General features: G+C 37.8%; 2 protein-coding genes across 5 annotated transcripts; one reads left to right on the top strand and one right to left on the bottom strand.

Moving 5' to 3' along the window:
* The first annotated feature begins 150 nt into the window (after positions 1-150).
* Positions 151-12,780, top strand: hcls1 (hematopoietic cell-specific Lyn substrate 1). Of its 4 annotated transcripts, none has more exons than XM_036577207.1 (16): positions 151-249; positions 853-936; positions 1,734-1,807; positions 2,592-2,721; positions 2,955-3,065; positions 3,157-3,211; positions 4,787-4,897; positions 6,164-6,274; positions 6,488-6,598; positions 6,983-7,038; positions 7,126-7,195; positions 8,241-8,389; positions 8,626-8,751; positions 9,294-9,456; positions 10,372-10,440; positions 12,158-12,780. In XM_036577207.1, exons 2-16 carry the CDS (start codon positions 853-855, stop codon positions 12,289-12,291), a joined length of 1,554 nt encoding a protein of 517 aa, XP_036433100.1. In that variant the 5' UTR covers positions 151-249; the 3' UTR covers positions 12,292-12,780. The 4 variants fall into 4 exon arrangements, with proteins under 4 accessions (XP_036433100.1, XP_036433101.1, XP_036433099.1 ...); XM_036577208.1 differs by having other exon boundaries at positions 151-283; positions 8,632-8,751; XM_036577206.1 differs by having other exon boundaries at positions 151-283.
* llph (LLP homolog, long-term synaptic facilitation factor) lies at positions 12,771-18,712 on the bottom strand. The gene is made up of 3 exons (XM_036577210.1): positions 18,611-18,712; positions 16,604-16,827; positions 12,771-13,664 (listed from the first exon to the last, which is right to left on the bottom strand). The coding sequence occupies exons 2-3, from the start codon at positions 16,815-16,817 to the stop codon at positions 13,498-13,500; spliced, it is 381 nt and encodes a 126-aa protein (XP_036433103.1). The 5' UTR covers positions 16,818-16,827; positions 18,611-18,712; the 3' UTR covers positions 12,771-13,497.
* Between the last annotated feature and the right edge of the window lie 482 nt (positions 18,713-19,194).

Raw genomic sequence — 19,194 nt, 5'->3', positions numbered from 1 at the left:
CTGTATTTAATAAAGTGGCCTGTTAGTGAATATACTGGGCATAAAATATTAACTGCAGAAAAATATCCGCTTACTTCTTGACGAACAGCCAGCGTACTTGCTGTAGTGACGAATAGGCAGGGCCAGCCAATCGCGACGCAGGTGGGCGGGGCTTGTCGGAAAACAGGTGGGGAAACAAATACGTGAGTGTACTTTGTGGGGCGAGTGCAGACTGAGCACTGAGGAGTTTAATCCAGCTGCAGTTTAAGGGTAGATATTTGTATTTAAATAACGCAGAGATAATGTAAGTACACTGCATTTTTTCTACAAGGTCCATTTTCACTGTTTAATCTCTGAATTGTATGTTTTAAGGAACATTTTACCTTAACAGGAAGTGTCTTAGGCTTTGCTGCTACTCACATTTGCTTCATTTTGAGTTAATTTCCTCCAAGGTGATTTATAACCGTCTTTCAGAGGTAGTTTTCACAGAATACTTAAGTTCTGTTCACTTCAGGAAGGTATTTAACTGTATTATACTACTAAAAACGGATTGGTGCTGCGCATTAGTAAAATTTGAGGAACTAACGTTCGCAAAAAACGTTATGAAACAAAACCTGCACTCATAGAGAGACATAGAGAGAAAATGTTTTAAACAACAACCAAACAACTGATATTAAACCACCTGTATTCAGTAAAACAATGGGTAATGATATCATTAGCATGCAGCATCCTCAGCTCCTCTGTTTTAAATACAACAGAGCACCTGCTAAAGATGAAGTCTCCCTGTATGACTAGCCCAAAGAATACAAGAGCACAGAGAAGTCAGTGTGTCCAGCCGTTAGGCCTTCAATGTCCTTTTTTCCATTCCTGTAGATGTGGAAGTCTGTGGTGGGACACAACGTAAATGTTAAGGTGGCATCAGAGGGTGATGACTGGGAGACAGATCCAGACTTTGAGGTATAGCACTGAAAAACTGACGCAGCCGATTTAGAGGTTTTCCTACACACTAAAAAAACTTTCTCCATCAATCTGAAGAACTAGTTGACCAGGCAAAGAACCATACAGGCACGAAAAAATTCCTTACATGGTAAAATGGTTCTTTAGATTGATGGAGAATGTGTTGTATTTTTGTAGATAGTTCTATATAGCACCAATAAGCATTATTCTGTTGTTACAGTCTATATAGGACTCACAGTTCTAAACATAATCATTGCCTTTACTAAAAAAAACAGCAGCAGGAAACTTTATAATATGTATTATCATAATGCTAGTTCCTCCGGGTACTCTGGTTTCCTCCCACAGTCCAAAAACATGCAGTCAGGCCAATTGGACACGCTAAATTGCCCCTAGGTGTGAGTGCGTGTGTGACTGTGTATGTCTGTCTGTCTGCCCTGCGATGGACTGGCGACCTGTCCAGGGTGTATCCTGCCTCCTGCCCAATGACAGCTGGGATAGGCTCCAGCACCCCACCGCGACCCAGAAGGATAAGCGGTTTAGATGATGTATGTATGTATGTATAATGCTAGTTGCCAACTAATCACAGCTGAGAGGGTAAATTTTAATCAGTGTTTTTTTAAATGGTTTTATTGTGTTTAACTCAATAATCGTGACAGGCCTAGACAACACAGTGGCTGGTTTCCTCATTCTACAGAGGCGTTTACCACAAATGCAGCTTAAGGTATTTCAGTTGTGGTTGATTGCAAAAGTTATTTTTGTGGTGTTGGAAATGGGCGATCTTTGTTTTTGTGCTTTAGAATGACATCTCAGAGCAGGAACAAAGGTGGGGATCCAAGACCATCGAAGGATCAGGCCGAAAAGAGCACATCAGGTAACAAGAGGATGAACACTGACAGAATTGAAAGTGCACTGCTGTCATACATGGTGCAAAACTCAGTAGATTGGCTCGGCCTTGCTTGGTAAGAGCTAATCGTGGCTGATATATTTAAAGCAAGTGTCTGCAGTTGTTCTGAAACCACTGCGGAAAGAAAAGGACGTCACTCGCAACAGAAAGAGAGAGCAAAGAGGAGGAAGTAACAGTGCTAGAGCGGCTTGTGATACATGGCCAAATATGGAGTTCTGACTGACAGCACATAAGAGAATATTTGTCAGCATTGGTAGTTATAAGCAATGCATATGCATTACTCGTTTCTAGGTCATGAGGCTGGACACCCTGCAGTCAATTAAAAACAATAGCCAGAAATAGAAATAGATAGTGGGAGGAGTGTTGAGAGATGAAAACACTGAAGCAGAGAGAGTCTGTCATGATGTCGCTGTTGTCTGTGACACAGATGAATGATCCACTTTGTGCACGTTTGTTTGTTGGTTTTCATATATTTTCAGAGCAACACCCATTTCCTGAGGTTAAAAGAAATTACAAATAAAATTTTAGCAGTTTTCCCCTTTACCTCCAATGTAGTCGATCAGCCGAGGCATGTTTGGTGTCTGAATGAACAAATATGTATTCAAAACATATGGGACATATTATTATTATTATTATTATTATTATTACATATACAGATTTACATATAATGTGTTTAATACATAAGAGGCGTATGTATGACTGCAAGTCCTGACAAGATATAAAAATCCTTTGTGTGTATGTTTGTGTATAGTGTTGCAGATCTGAGACAGAAGGTGTCTCATGAGCATGAGGTAGTGAAGAAGAAGGAGCTGGACGATGGTCCTAAGGCTTCTTATGGTTATGGAGGCAAATTTGGGGTGGAGAAAGACCGAATGGATAAGGTAAACACATTTTATGGGTTTTTATGACTTTATTACTTCCACTTACTGTCCACTTTATTAGAAACATCTGCCTTGTGCTTCCACTCACTGGCCACTTTATTAGAAACACTTATCATGTGGTTCTACTCACTGGCCACTTTTGTTAGAAACACCTGCCTTGTGCTTCAACTCACCGGCCACTTGTAAATTAAGTCTCCTCAGTATGTGTGTATATAAATTGTCTGTTTTCCCAGGTTGCTGTGGGACACAGCTATGTGGCTGAGGTAGAGCAGCACTCATCCCAAACAGACGCAGCAAAAGGCTTTGGAGGGAAATATGGTGTGCAGAAGGATCGCATAGACAGGGTGAGGTTGCTAAACTGTGCTCCAGTCAGTGTAAATATAGATAAATGGATAAATGGAATTTTTTTTGTCTCATTTTCTTTCCCCTCTGCAGTCTGCCCAGAGTTATGATTATAAGGCTGAAGTAGAACAGCATGCCTCTCAGAAAGGTACAGAACCAAGTGCATCTGGCCATCTGTTTTAAGGAACAGTTTGCCACAAAATCAAATGTACAAAAATGTAATTTTATCTCAAATGTAGTTGATTAGCCAAGACATATTTGGTGTCCTAAGTTTGCTTTTTTGGTTTTACATTGAAGCTACGAGGCTAATGTAGCTAACAAGTACTGGAAGTGTATAGCCCACCATTTAGCAGCGTACTAACTGCATGCCTAAAAAATCACATTAGCTATAAAGCTAATGTGGCTGTGACGTAATGGAAACCTATAGCCCAACAATAAACATGGTGTCCACTGCATGTCTAAATCAACACACACTTGCCTCAAGCCATGTCCAGTTGTTAAGTAATATGAAATAGAATTGCTTATATGGTTTCTGACTCTGTATGAAGTACTGTTTAGATATTTTCAGACTTTTCATATTTTTGAACAATCAGGAAACTAGTAGTAAATTAGTATTTTTTGTTAAGCATTTTGCTTCTAGTTATATATTAAGTTATATGTTCTCGTGTTGAAGAACCATGTCTGAACTCTATACTCCTCTCCATACTAGAGGACAGAAAAGAGTCTGTGTCTTATATTTTGGTCAAAGTTTCCTGTCTGTTTAGTCCAATGAAAGAAGTAAACAGAAAGATTAATGCATTTGTCTACAGGCTGCCATTCGCCAGAAGAGAAGCTGTACAGAATGCAGCTGTGGCACATAGGAAGCGTTGTAGAAAAGCACCAATAAACGACAAGCTCAAGCTTTTACACTCTACTTGTATAGATTTATTGCGTCAGCATCTTTTCGGCTATGTTCACATTAAGCCTCATTGCTCAAATCTGATTTTTTTGCTCAGATATCACATCTGTGTAGATAAAGTGACTCAAATCTGTCATTAAATGGCAAATAGGTTAGGCTAGTAATGATAGCTGAGGTAAGAGACTATAAGCATTTGTCTGTTTAAACTAAACACTTTCGATTAGCTTTAGATTGCCTTTCTCTCAAGACACGTCATCTATGGATTTGTGGTCTGAGTTGAACATAGTACAGTGATAATAAGATACTGAGAGGAGCCTTTTTTGGATGTTGCATTTTGCCTGCCTGCTGTGTCTGGCATCTCCTTTTTTGGTGAAGGAAGGGGGGTATTTTTTAAGTAATACCTTACAAATTCAAATATCAAATTTGACTGATACTCAGTCCTTACACTTCCTATCTATAAACATGGATGAAAGTGCATCACATAGGTTAATGCTGAAGTCTGAAGTTGTATTATTACTTGTCATTACTTGTTAGCTGCATTAGTCTTGTAGCTCCAGTATAAAATTAAAGAAGCAAACTTTGGACACCATTGTCTTGATTGATCAACTACATTTGGAGTAACAAGGGAAACTGGGTAAATAAAAATTTTCACTAAGATATTTCTTTAAACATAATGTGAAAATCTGATGAGTTCTGAAAAATTGTAACATATTGAGTAGGGGGTCTTGATCAGCAACCAAGCATCATCCTATGTAAGTCCATCACAGAGTCTTCCATTTCTTACCTGTAATTTCTAATAGAGGCTGTTTTATTCCTAAACCTCAGACTATGCCAAAGGCTTTGGGGGAAAGTACGGTGTGCAGAAGGAAAGAGTGGACAAGGCTGCTTTGGGTTACGATTATAAAGGAGAAACTGAGAAACACCAGTCACAGAAAGGTAATGTAATTACATCCTGTGGCATCTTTTATGTACAATATGCTTTATTTATTAAACAGATGGTTCCGGATCTAAAATCTGATTGGCTGAATTTTATTTGAAAATACAAGAAAAACACACTTGTGTATGCACGCATCAACTAGATTCTGTATTAATGCAAACTGTTATGTTGCTTGGCAGCCATAGGCTACCCTTATGGAAAGGTTACATATATTTCACATGTGAAGTGCGCAAAAGCCACGAATGTTTACAAGTAAACATGTGAATAACGTGTGATGTGACTTGAAACATGGGATCCCAATTTTTTGGCATGAGAACTTTTTTTTTCACATGTATGTGACGTGTGCAAATCCACGTGTTTATTCATGTGTTTTTTCTGTAAGGGTACTGTTAATGGACTATGTTGTTTGGTGGAAGACGTGTTTGTTATTATTAATAAATTATACATTGGATACTGGTATATCAAAATGTGTGTTGTCACATTTTTATAAATGGAATAATTCTCTCCAGGCAGGTATTTTACTCCGTTTCACATCATGCCTAAAATCACTGCAACATATGACCTAAAATTGCTTATTGCTCATTGCAATTCCACAGTAACCTTTAATGTCCAAGTAAAAATTGCAAATTTATGTATTACTTACAAAACGTCATGGCATTTATAGTCTGTAGGTAACTTGTTAATTCAAATTTATGAAAAAATGAAAGATATTGGTGAATGAGGCCCGTTGTTTTCAATCATGTAAAAAACAGTATTTGTTGCAGACAAAAGTAAAAAAGAAGATTCTACAATGTCAGTCAATTTCACGGGTTTCAAATAATTAGTAGGAAGCATCAAGAATGAAGTTCTAATAAAATTAATATCCAAAATCCATCATAAGTGATTAAATCACAAGGCAGACTTGGCAAAAGAATGTGTAGAAATTTACAATATATTATTTATCATTTAATGCATTTTGTTTACAGAATTCTTAAATAAAGAAATTTGTCTAAAAATAAAGTTTGGCAAATAGTTTATAATGTTTAAATCCACACTGTATAGGTTATTGTTTTTGTATAAATTAACAAAAAATTGGCAAGCATCTGGCACGTGATTCCAAATCAACCGATTTCCAAATCAGTGATTGGTAGCACAAAAAGAGTGTTACATGATTTTATGTCATTAGCAACACAAAATGATGTTAAATAATGTGGTTTTAAAGTCTTTTGACCCTGAAACACACTGAGGAAATCTGATGATGCAGGTTCTTCTATAATCTGTTCTAGATTACTCAAAGGGCTTTGGGGGCAAGTATGGAGTGGAAACAGAGAAGGTGGACAAAGCTGCTTTGGGTTATGACTATAAAGCAGAAACAGAAAAACACCAGTCACAGAAAGGTAATGTAGAGATCCTCTAGCATGTTTTGTGTAATATAATCCGCCCAAACAGCCAAAAATTATATTTCGTGATGTAATCGTCACATCATTGTGTTTAGAGTTTGTAGTTGATTTAAAATGTGTGTAAAGACAAAAAGTCTTACATGACTGTATAGTATTCCAGTGTTAAACAATGTTCTTCTTTTAAACATTTTTTTCTGTATTCTATGCTAGATTACTCAAAGGGCTTTGGAGGGAAATATGGAGTGGAGAAAGAAAAAGTTGACAAAGCTGCCCTGGGTTACGATTACAAAGGAAAAACTGAGAAACACCAATCACAGAAAGGTATCATGATTCTCATAATTAGAAGTGTAACAATACACAAATTTCATAATATGATATGTATTGTAGTTTTTGCATCACAATACTATACAGATTCAATAAAGAAGTAAACAAACAAATATCATTATTCATTTTATTTTCATTTATTTATTTATTTTTGGTTAAAGAAGGAATTTTCTTAGAAAATAACTAAATTTTAATACACAAAGTGTAAGTGGTTTCACATGCAGCGCAGGGTATTATTTGTTTTAGGAATGCCAGTGTTTTTTTATAAAACAGTATCACACTCAAGCTGATGAAGAAGGCCCCTGAGAATTCTGCTCTGCAATACGTTACAACACGTAATTGTGAATTTGATTCTGTTTCTTTGCCTGTTGTGTCCTTTAGACTATGCAAAGGGCTTTGGAGGACAGTATGGTGTTGAGGCAGACCGCATGGATAAGGTAAACCTATTTAACAACATGAACAAAGTCTTCTGAAGATGGTTTGTGATAAAAAGCTGTGACTTATGTTGGCTTTTCTGATCACAGAGTGCAGCCTCATTTAGTGAGATGGAGTCTCCAACTTCGTCTTACGAGAAGACTGTGCCTCTTGAGACGTGTAAGTGTCAAATGTAATACCGTGTTTACACCCTTAACACCTTTATACTCTAAACGTAGTCCATCAGCCATGTTTGGTGGATGTTTGCTTCTTTAGTTTTGCTCTGGAGCTATGAAACTAATGTGGCTATGACATAATGGAAACCTATAGGCCATCAATTAGCATGGTGCCCAACTGCAGGCCTGAATCAACACATGCCTGCTTCAAAGCGTGTTGTTGAGTCTCAAATAGACTTGCTTATGTAGTTTCTGACACTGTATGATATAATGTTGTCTGCAAACATGGATGGAAGTACGTTATCATTGCTAAAAACAGACGCAGCCATCCTGGAGTCTGAATTTCATGTACTTTTGTCCGGGTATTGCTTTAAGATAAGTCCATCAGTGCTCTTATGTAATAGATGGTGTAGTGAGGGGGGGTGTCCAATGCATTTTTCTTAAGGTGGAAAAACGCAAGGTGCATTGCACAATCCTTCTTTGTTTTATAAGTTTACACTTTACTTTTTCGGACACTGCATGTCACTCAATCGCTAAGCAGCTGTAGTGCCATAACTGTTAATCTGTTGTGCTGGCTAGGTGTTGCACAGTATGTATAGTCACGTAAAGCATGAAGGGCTCAGAGTGCACAAATAATGAGCATTGAATTCAATAGAAAAATGCACCCTGGCCTGCAAAAACCATGCACAGTGTCAGCTATAGATGGACAGTATGACAGTTATCACCATGATGAAACATTGTTTTGCAACAGTATGCTTTTCTAAGCATATCATGAAAATCAGTAGAACTTAAAGAACACTGACTGACTGTTTCATTACAAAGACAGTATAACTAGTCCTATATAGATTTAGTGCAGTGCAATATATGAAATGTTGAGGTTATCATGGCAGTTTTTAAATGTGGCATTACTGGTAAATTGTATCTGTATGTCAAATAATCATGATGCATATCTAAAATTGTGAAAATGTCTTTTTATGACATCACCCACCACCACTCTGAGCCCTCCCTAACTCCTAATAAATGTCTCATGCATGTGTTTATGTGTGTAGCAAGTGCAGGCGCTGGAAATCTGAAGGCTCGGTTTGAGAATATGGCCAAAGCATCAGAGGAGGAGAACAGAAAGAGAGCAGAGGAAGAGCGGGCGAGAAGACAAGCCAAAGAGAAAAGGGAGAGAGAGGAGGTCCAAAACAGACAACAGGTTCACACACACATCTTACACACAGGACCTGGATGATCTATCAGAAACAGCTATTTTTAAGCAATAGAACACAAGAGGTGATGTGTCATTTTGAATAGGATCACAGCAGTTTTTGGATTGATACGGACTCTGACACAGGCACTGCAAATGAAGTATACACAGTAGATGTAACTTTACAAATGTACCAAATGTCTAATCACCTACAGCACATAGATGATGTGTGTTTGTGTGTGAAGTTGCAGAGCAGTAATGAGGAAGTGCAGGTGCGAAGGCTTCCCCCTATTCCAGCGTCTGAAGACCCTCCACAGGCATCCAGGCCACTGCCTGAAATACCCAGAGACTCACCTGATCCTGTAGCTCAGGTAAAAGTCAAGCTTATCTCAGTTAACTCTGCACATAATAAATAGGAAACATATTACATATCGCTGTTGTCAGAAGAAAACCTTGCATCTCCATTTTTGTTGTTTGTCAGTTTTTTGACATAATTTGAACATACCTGTTGTTTACATTGTGTGTAAATGTCATGATGAATGGACTAAAATAATGCGACCCAAAATGACTTGGAAAAATGTCTGGTTCCATTGATTTACATTCAAAGTAAAGTAGGTTTTTTCGTCTCCTGTAAAGTTAAAAAAACATTTTGGAGATAGAAAGGTTTTGATCCGACAGCAGCGATATAGACACTTACATATTAATAATATTACATATTATACATATATAACACACATAGGACATACTACATTTAACATCACTGTTGTGCAAAAAACTTTTTTTTTTGCATAATTTGAATTTTCTAGATAGATAGGTAGATAGATAGGTAGATACTTATATAATACATATAAGACATATGTATGACCCCACATCCTGACAAAGGTTAAAAACAAATCTGTGTGTGTGTCCACAGGAGGATCCTCAGCCTGATTATGATGAGCCTCCATCTCTGCCCCCCCGCTTTGTTGACCCACCAGAGGAGGAACAGATAGATGAAGAGCCCACTCCTCCTCCTCTTCCTCATCGACAACAAGAGGAGGAAGAATATGAGGACATTGCACCAGCTACTTTGCCTGGTTAGGCACAAACACACACACACGTGAAACTGCAGAAGCTATCGTTTCTATGTATTAGTGCTTTTAGTTGGTTCTCATAAACTCATGAAACTCGCATTTACCGTAATGAAGTTACATTCCAATGGCTGACAGAGTTGTGTCTATAAAGATGAACCCAGGCCAGTTTATCAGTTGTGATGCCTCACCAGCTGGAACATTTTGGTTACCACAACAACACGGCTGACCAAGCAGGCAAACAGTGTACAAGTGGTAAATACATCAGTGACACTTCAGTTTCTGTACTGTGGTGTGAGTGAATGTTTCTAGCATTAGGCCTACATGTAGTGAATAGGCAGGTCCTATCAGTAATAGCTGTTAGTATTAGTCCATCCCAGCAGATATATTGTTCATATTTGGCACACAAACTGCATACAGTGGAAGTCAAAAAGAACTGTTCACTGTTTTGATGTGTTTATCCTGTTGGTTCACTTAAAAGGAGGAAAACCACAATAAATGACAGACATATTTGCACACTTTAATGCACTATTACTGTTTATTTGCTATAATTAACATATTAGAAAAAAAATAAAACATAAAATGTGGCCTGTGGAAAAGTTATGGCACATTTTATTTTTAATTTTTTATTTTCTTAAAAAGTTAAACTAAAATAAATAGAAATTAGCAGAAAATTTCATATTCAAGTTTGTTCCCTGTATAGGGAACGTAGAAAATCAGCAAAACATGTTATCTCACGAGATTTGTTCAAACCTTTGCTTTTGACTGTATCATTGATATCAGCAGTTGTTCAGTTTAGCAATTCAAACAACTGGAAGTTACGACCTGGTGATGTATAATTTTCTGTTTTTATGCATGACAGACTGAACGCACCATTTGTTTTGGCAAAATTAGTATAATTTTTTTTGGTTTCTCCCACAGCTGTTGATAATGACTATGAGGACCTTGGCGAAAGTCAGACAGCTGTGGCCATTTACGACTACCAGGGAGGTGAGTGTCACTATCACTATCACTCAGACACATTTAGCCTCTTTTAGTGCGTCAGGAGAAATAATTAGTACCTTATATTACATATTTATTATATATTAGTACATATATATGTACTTATATCATTCTTATATTTTGCATGACCAGTCAATTGACAGCCAAGAGTTTATCCATGAAAACATAAATATTATTATACAAATATAGATGTACTTTACTCATGTTTAAATCTATTTGGATTATGGTAAAATTAGAGATTTCATGATGCACTGAAACAATTCCCAAAGAATCATAATCAAATAAAGTCTTGTTGAGGTCAGAGGTTTACTCCCTGAGTGTCGGTCATTTATATTTACCTTCTTATCAAGCATGTTGAGCTGAGTCAGGTTTCCTAACCAAGTTTTAGCTTAACAGATCTAACAAACACAGCTGTGGTTAACTTGTTTTATGACAGCATTTACAACCTTCTCTATTAACTCTGTTAGGTTGTGATTAATCCTCATGGATGTGCACATGAAAGACAATTGTGTGAAACTAATGCACCAGCTTATTTTTAAAGAAGGAAAAAGAAATAATACTATGTACAGTGGTGGACAGTAACTAAGTAAATGTAATTCGTTACTGTACTTAAGTAGTTTTTTCGTGTATCTGTACTTTACTGAAGTATTTCCATTTTGGATGACTTTTTACTTTCACTCCACTACATTTCAAAGTCAAATATCTCACTTTTTCCTTCACTACAGATGCAGTTTAGTAAAGGAAAACACGTGTTAATCTGTTTAACATTTTATTAAACTTAAATTTGTAACTAAGTTGCAAATAAATCTTAAACTGAAACTTTGCTTGTTTGCAAAAAGTTATTTCAGAGCCACTCAGTTCTACCTAGTGGAAAATGTTTGCCTTCAGTGTTTTGTGCTTATGATAATTTTAATAGACACCAGCGTCACTAATTAATGACATTATGTTAAAAGACTGGTTTACCAAGAGAGACACTGGAGTTTTTTTTTACCTAAAATGAGTTAATGAAGCAGAGTCTTGTTACAGAAATGGTAATAAGACATCAAAGCCATAATTAATCTTTTAGTACTTTTACTTTCGATACTTAAGTACACTTGAACACATACTTTTGTACTTTTACTGAAGTGGAGGTCTAAAGGGAGGAACTTCTTTTACTTGAAGTACATGATTTGTGTACTTCGTCCACCGCTGACTATGTAAATACGTAAAAAGTATTTTTATTTAGCATTTATAACGCTAACGAAAAACAACAGTATCGCCACTCTCAACATGTTAGTGTTTGTTGGACTAATAACTGTTTTGTAGTCTTTAGATTGGTGTGATTAATTTCCCCTGAAAGCGATGTTTCACACGACTGATGCAACCAACGTGATGAGTAATTTAAAAAAAAATGACCTTGACAAGGACAGTCAGAAGGCTGTCCCTGATTGGTCTAAGAGCTGTTTGTGATGCACAGTCCCTAACTTAACCTGGCCTGAAGCAGGATAGTGTACTGTAGGAGTTGGCATAGTGATGTAGCCCAGTACAGTGATCCACCATGATGTGACAGAAAATCTAGGGTTAAATCGAATTTAGGGTTAAATCCAGGGTTAAATCAAAGCTTAAAATTAACGGGCTTTGCAAGAAATCCTGATTCATGAGACTCGATTCTTCATGCTTTAAGTAGTAACTTAAATTAACCATTTTAATTCATTTCTGTTTTTAGAAGCGGACGATGAGATCTCCTTCATGCCTGATGACATCATCACAAACATTGAGATGGTGGACGAAGGTTGGTGGAAGGGAACTTGCCATGGCCACACTGGCCTTTTCCCAGCATCCTTTGTGAAGCTCATGTAGTGAAGTGCTAAAGCACCACCCACTTTCTCAACAAATCATCTGCTCTCTAGCTTTAACCTGTTATTGCCCTATGAGATGCCAGATTTATTGCAGAAAACCACCCTCAAAATCCAACCAGTGTTATATAAAGCAATACTGAGTTTTAGAAAAGTGATGTACAAATAAGACATTAACATTTTTATAATAGGCAGACCAGTGCCAGACTTCACGCACCAAACTATACTGCTGCCTATTATTAACTGCCAGTTTACTGTATTATTTAGCCAATGCAGCTTATGCATCATACAACTCCATGGCTAACCTGTTTGGCTGAGCTGACTATAAAATCTGTTTTACATTATATTTTTAAATACATATTTTTTTATCATTTTGACAAGGGATAATCAATAGATTACTGGAGGTTTTTGCTGTATTCAACTGGGTATTATGTGCAATGAAACGGTACAGTGTTTTAAATGACATTTCACAATAAACTGAAATTGTTTAAGAGGAAAATGTTGTTTTAATATCACAAAGCATTTTTCAACCATATACATATCTGCAATAACTGACAATACACACTCATTTTTATTAATCTAGTTGTCCCAGTAGTAATAGACCATATATCTATGTAGTAAGCAAATACTATTTCAACAGATTTGAAGATCCGTAAAGGAATATTCCAGGACTTTTCGCCTGCTGCATCTATAGCATACAGCTGAATGCCATGGATGATCATTTTAACAAAAAAAAAGATAGATTTCCCTGCATTTAGAAAAGATCAGAATGGCTTCTATTCTAAGTGTGTTTCAAGTCTACAGGTTTTCTACCAATAGGGAAACCAATAGTCAAACTATTGTTTGTGGCAACTGATCATATGCCACATATGCAGCAGACAGAGATTAGGTTGAAAAAGTGTTTATGGGACTCTTCTCAGCCATTCACTATAATTCTCAAACGACTCAACGTTCATCATTACAGATCTCATTTGCAGTATCATCCGTTAGCAGTGTGAATGAAAGAGTCCACATTGTTTACAAATTGTACATCATATGCAGCAAGTATAGCCCACATAATCAGCACTCCTACATTTACTGAAATGAGGCACAACCATACGGCGGTAGACTTGGGGGTGAGTGACCACAGCCGTGTGAGTTAAAACTGGCTGAAAAACAATCCACTTGTTCCTGATTCAGTAAAAATTGTCCACACAGGTAAAGATAAAGTCTACCAGGCTACACCCTTCTTTGGCTTCTGTTTTCCTTTGCCTGCCTTGCGTTTGCTTTTCATCTTTTTGGCCTGCCTCTGGCTCATCCACACCGGGTATTGTCCATGCTCATTGAGCATCGTCTTCTTGTTGCGCTTGCTGTCCATCTCCATCTGTCCCATATCGTCTGGAAAAAATAACAGAACAGCTTATAAAGGAGCAGACAGATTATCCTATAATATAATGACCAATATTCGCTGATAAAACACATACACAGACACACACACAGAGACACACACAGACACACACACACACACACACACACAGACACACACACACACAGACACACACTCCTCCAAAAGTATTAGAACAGCAAGACTAATTCTTTTGCTATACACTAAAGACATTCGTGTTTGAAATCAAAAGATGAATATGACAGCTCATAATTTTACTGACATTTATTCCTAGATATGTTAACCAACTCAGAACACGGCACTTTTTGTGTGAACTGACCCATTTTAAGTGACCAAAAATAGTTTCTTGCTGCCAGGTGTGCCCTGTTAGATTGACTGTTTAAATAATTACATAATGACAAACATGAAGACCATACAGCTGTCTTTCTGAGAAAAGCAAGCTAGTTTTAAACTGAGGAAAAATGAAAAATCAACCAGAGCCACTACACAAGCATTGGGCATAGCCAATACAACAATCTGCAATGTCCAGGAAAAGACAGAAACCACTGGTGCACTAACAATCAGACTTTGAACAAGTCAGCCAAGGAAAACAACAGCAGATGATGACAGAAACACTGTGAGAGCTGTGGAAAAAAATGACAGTCTGTGACCTCAACAACGACCTCCACATGGTAGTGGTGAAGGTCTGGCAATCCCCTGGTCAAAAAGAGACTCTGAAAGCAGAAATACAGAGGAAAAGCCACAAGATACAACCACTCATCAGCAGTAAGAACCGGAAGGCCAGTTTGGAATTTGCAGAGAAAAACAGATGAACCACGCAAGTTTTATGGACTGACAAGACCAAGATTATCCTCTAACAGTGACAGAATGGCCAATGTGTGGAAAAAGAAAGAATCTGCTTATGATCCAAAAAAATACAAGTTATTCAGTCAAGCATGGTGGAGGTAGTGTCATGACTTGGGCTTGCATGGCTGAGAAAGAGAGAAAAATATATTTATATTATTATTCTTTAAGAGAAAGAATACTAATATAAATATTGTTGATCTGGGGGCAGAGCTACCCAAAGTGATTTTTGTTGCTGTTAATCATCTTATTTTTTCATCAGGTCCCTTCATACACTGTTTGAAATAAAGGTTCTGTGCAGGTACAAACAATGTAAATGTTCCCTAAAAGGTACAACAGTGGTTTTAAGATCTAAGATCTAAAGTACATATTTGTACCTTTTCATAACCTAACGTTTAATACAGAACAATAAAAATAAAAAGCCTGGAGACGAGACGGGGTGTGTGGAGTCAATACAACTTAGAAAATATAATTTCAATGGATTATGGTACAGTTATGTTCCCTAACTAAAGGTACTGAGATGGACTGTTGAGGGTACTACCCCAGTAACAAGAGGGGTACTGCCCCAGTGACAGTTTACTACCTTTTTTCTGAGAGTGTACGTTGTTTGTGTTATAATACTATTCTCATAACGTTACCTTCATGCTGGATACATTTGACATGTTTGTTTTATAAATTAGTTGGGCTCAAAATGGTTCCCAACCCAGCTCCACAGATGGTCCAAATATTACCCTGAACCAGCACACATAAGTACTGAACACATTCACTGACCACTGACATATGATGCACTGATATAAAGGTGATGAGACTATTATTGAATATAACTGACTACTGTGTAAATTAAATAGTTCATCCAGTGCATTTTTAAACAAAATTTTGATCTGTACCGAAATAGGAAATAATAATGCAACGAATTTAAATCGTGCTGAAATTTGAAATGATTCACTGAATTATATCCTAAAGATTTATACCCCCAGTGTCAGTTATTAAAAGGAAAATTTGCCTTACTGCTCAGTGTTTTCAGTTAACCACTTTAAAAGAGAATTCCAGCTTAAAACTAGCATTTAACATGTTATCAGTTGTGTTCTGTAGCACTGCTGTAGCACAGCACTGCATCTCTCAATAAGCTTGAGACAGCTGATGATAGTACCATGAATCGCTGATATGACTGACAATCGCAATCAAGCTGGATGATTTGAATGTTTGAAAACATGCCGTCCACAGCTTTCAAATGTACAAAAGTAACTGTATTTGTCTGTTATCCAGGAGGAGAAGTGGCTTGTGTATGTGCACTGTTTTCTTTTAACACGTTTTTATTTAATGTGTAACGTTAGTCCATGTCCTGAATCAGATCTGAGATGTAGTCTGGCTTCAGAACACTCTGCAGCACTGCAAACCAAAAACCATACCAAAAATAAAGTTGGCTTACAAGTTTTCTGACAGCACTGCTAAAATGGGTTCCTAAAGAAAGGTGCCCAATTAATGCACCTGTAATGTCAGATGCCAATTAGGAGGATCCCCAGTCTGTCAGCATACGGAGCAGCCTGCAGTCCTTACTTACAGCTCCTTTTTTCAGTGCTCACTGTGCTGGTGGTGCGAGAAAGCTTACATTTTTTTTTCCTCACTCCCACCTTCAAGATACATCATCAGAAGGGGTTTTTTTCTGTCTTTAAACCGGTAAATCTCTCTCTCTAGAGAGTACTGTGGCAACACTGTAGGAAGCAAGTATGCATTTTTCATTTAGGCTGAAGTTTCCTTTAAGTGCTTACCTACTGGCCCTTTAATCATTTTAATTCACTCGTTATTAGAAGTGAACGATTTCCTTCAGGTCTAAAAGGATGATAGATGAGGTCTAAGAGGGTGGAAGATATTTAAATCTAACTGTGGGGAATTTGATCTTTTATGATGCACCGAATAATTTCCTAAAGAACTGTGGTCAAATCGAATCGTTGTGGGGTCAGAGATTTAAACCCTCAGCTGACTGGTTGCTGCAGGTGGGAGTGAGGACAGAGTGATAAAAGAGAACAGCTGGGGACAACTGAGGACTGGAGAACGTTTCATGTCCTAAGGAAAGTCTATTCATACTCACCATCTTCTCCCACCATCTCCACATCCTCAGCTTTCTCCTTTAATTTCTGAGCAGGCACCACAGTTGCGATCTCAGCCACGTCCTTCATGGTGATCTCGCCTTTGCCTTCCTGCCCCAGAGTCGATTTAAGCCGCGCCAGTTCCTTGGGCGCATTTTTCTTCCTCTTCTCCGCTCGCATCTTTCTCTTCCATTTGCTGCGTAAACTCTTCGCCATGGTTCCAAACCTGGGGAAAACGTGTAAAAGCAAAGACAAAAGGTACATGTTACCCACAAGTTAACTTCAGTTTACAGAGGCTTGGTCACAAACGTTATCATGATAAATTATGTCACAATACTGTTCCCCTAGTATATGACAGTTATAGTCAACTCCTACAGAACACTGACCAACTGCATGGATCATTTAGACCAATTACAGCAAGCCTGTAAACTACAACAATCATCACAGTGTATAGTAGCTGCTGGTGCATTTTGCCAGTTCCAACTGTCCCAACTTCTCAGCAACATATTGTGTAATGCCTTATCTTGATGCTTGTTGCACTTTTGCCCATTTCCACCAGTGATTCCCTGCTTCAGTAATACTAAAATACAGATACTTCACTGTGTTGGTGCAGCTCCTAGGCTGCTTTACTGCTGCTCACGCTTCTGACTTTGGAGCTTTAGCATTATATTTTAGACCAAAAGGATAAAAACGAAAGACCAGAATCCAACAAATTTCAGTTTCTATGCTGCTGCTGGCTGTACTAAGCAGTTCCAGCAAAATTCTGTAAGTAACTCAGCACTGCAGTAGTTTTTGAGCTGCTACACTTGTCTTATGGTAGCTGTTGTTTGGAATGGTGCATTCACCGTTTCACTACAGTAACAATACTTTTCCTGAAGTGGGTTTAGGATACTCTACACACCTCTGCCTGTTCAACGTTTAAACTATACATTAGAAATAACAACATGGATTGTAGGATCCTTTTTTTACCAAAATCAAAGCCTCAGCAAGACTGAGTTCAGTGTTATTTGCTCCAGTGCTGTTTAAATGGGAACCAATTTTTGTAATTTTCTGCACAATCAAACGGTTAACGTTAAAAAATCACCCAGAGTAGTTGAATGTGAAATACTCAAAATTATAAAGTCAGAATTGTTCACAGTGGTGATGATATGACCATATGCGTGTTTACATGAGGAGGTTAATACCTCTAAAATCTCCCTCACAGAAAGTTATTATATGAAATTAGTCAGTAATATGCTGCCAGATGCCTGAGATATTATTTTACTGTTCTTTGATAGTTTTGGTCTAAAACGTATCTTTCATAAACCATGATCAATTTATTTTTAATCCCTTCATGTGGCTATAAGAAGGGTGTTCTAAGGCACACTAGTCACCCAGACAACATTTTCAGACTGGCTATTATTTTACAGTAATCAACGTTACATGCACAAACTCGTGTAGGTTCACTGGTGGTTTTGGAAAGTAAATGAAATTCTAGCTATATTAGTGTTGTAAACATTGTGGCCCTCAGTTCCCATCACCACCACTACAAAACAAATCTGAGTTGCGAAAATTCTCTACAATAATGCATTTCGCATCAGCCCACTGTGAATAACCACGTTCGCAAATAAACCACCGAGTTATTCAGAATTTTTGAAAAATCGGTGGAACTGCCCTTTAAACTCTCGGTTTGGCCGCTCATGTGGCTCAAAGTTGCTCAAAGCTTCAAACGCTGATGTTAAATCCTTCAATGTTAAATCCTTAAATATTAACCCACAATGCCGAACCATTTAGCGTTAGATATTCAAAAATTAACACGCAAAAAGTCGAGGTTTGTCGTTTATGAGGCTGAACAGGCTGAACACGGAGCAGCAGACAGACCCCTGATTTAACTACTACAGACAAACCGCGCACAGCTGTTATTCCGCCTCACTCACGCGCCTTCTGCTTTGTCTCATTAAGCCGTCAGAACAGTAGTTAATAGCGGTTAATAGCGATTATCAGATATTATTAGAAATTATTTTACTCACCTCGTTTAACAGCAGAACACACGTGTTACTATGCGCCGGAAAGTGGGTTGCCCGGTTTGCGACAGTGTTGAGATAGTTGAAATGCCGTAAAGCTGCTTTTGATACTAAGCTCAAATCAAATGTCAGTAAAAATATATAAAAATAAAAACTATTTCAGGGTGTGTACAGTAAAATACAGACACGAAAAACCGCCACAGACAAGGGAAAATTAAATGAAGTGTTCCTCGTTACTCTCACAGTGAGCAGTTGAGCTCAGTGAGCTGTCCAGCAGAGGGCGCTGCAGCACACCTGAGAGCAAAACAGGCGCTGAGGAGTCATTTGGCTTTTAAAAAGTGTGTCAGCTTTTAATCAGCCGTTCAGTAAAGGTTCTATGCAGAACCTTATACAACACAGTTTCCCTCAATCTGCAGAACCTTTTCACCAGTTAAGCATGAAATTCATGGTTCTAAATAGAAACGTTACCTTTCCTAAAGGCCTTGAACAATCTTTTTTAGGTGTGTAGATGTTGGAATATTGCTGCTAGGATTTGATTGCATTGAGCCACAAGAGTATTAGTGAGGTCAGGTACTGATGTTAGATGATTA

This window comes from Colossoma macropomum, unplaced genomic scaffold, assembly GCF_904425465.1.
Source record: "Colossoma macropomum unplaced genomic scaffold, Colossoma_macropomum, whole genome shotgun sequence".
NCBI lineage: Eukaryota > Metazoa > Chordata > Actinopteri > Characiformes > Serrasalmidae > Colossoma > Colossoma macropomum.
The sequence above is the reverse complement of the archived record's forward strand: the minus strand, read 5'-3'. Positions and strand labels throughout refer to the sequence as shown.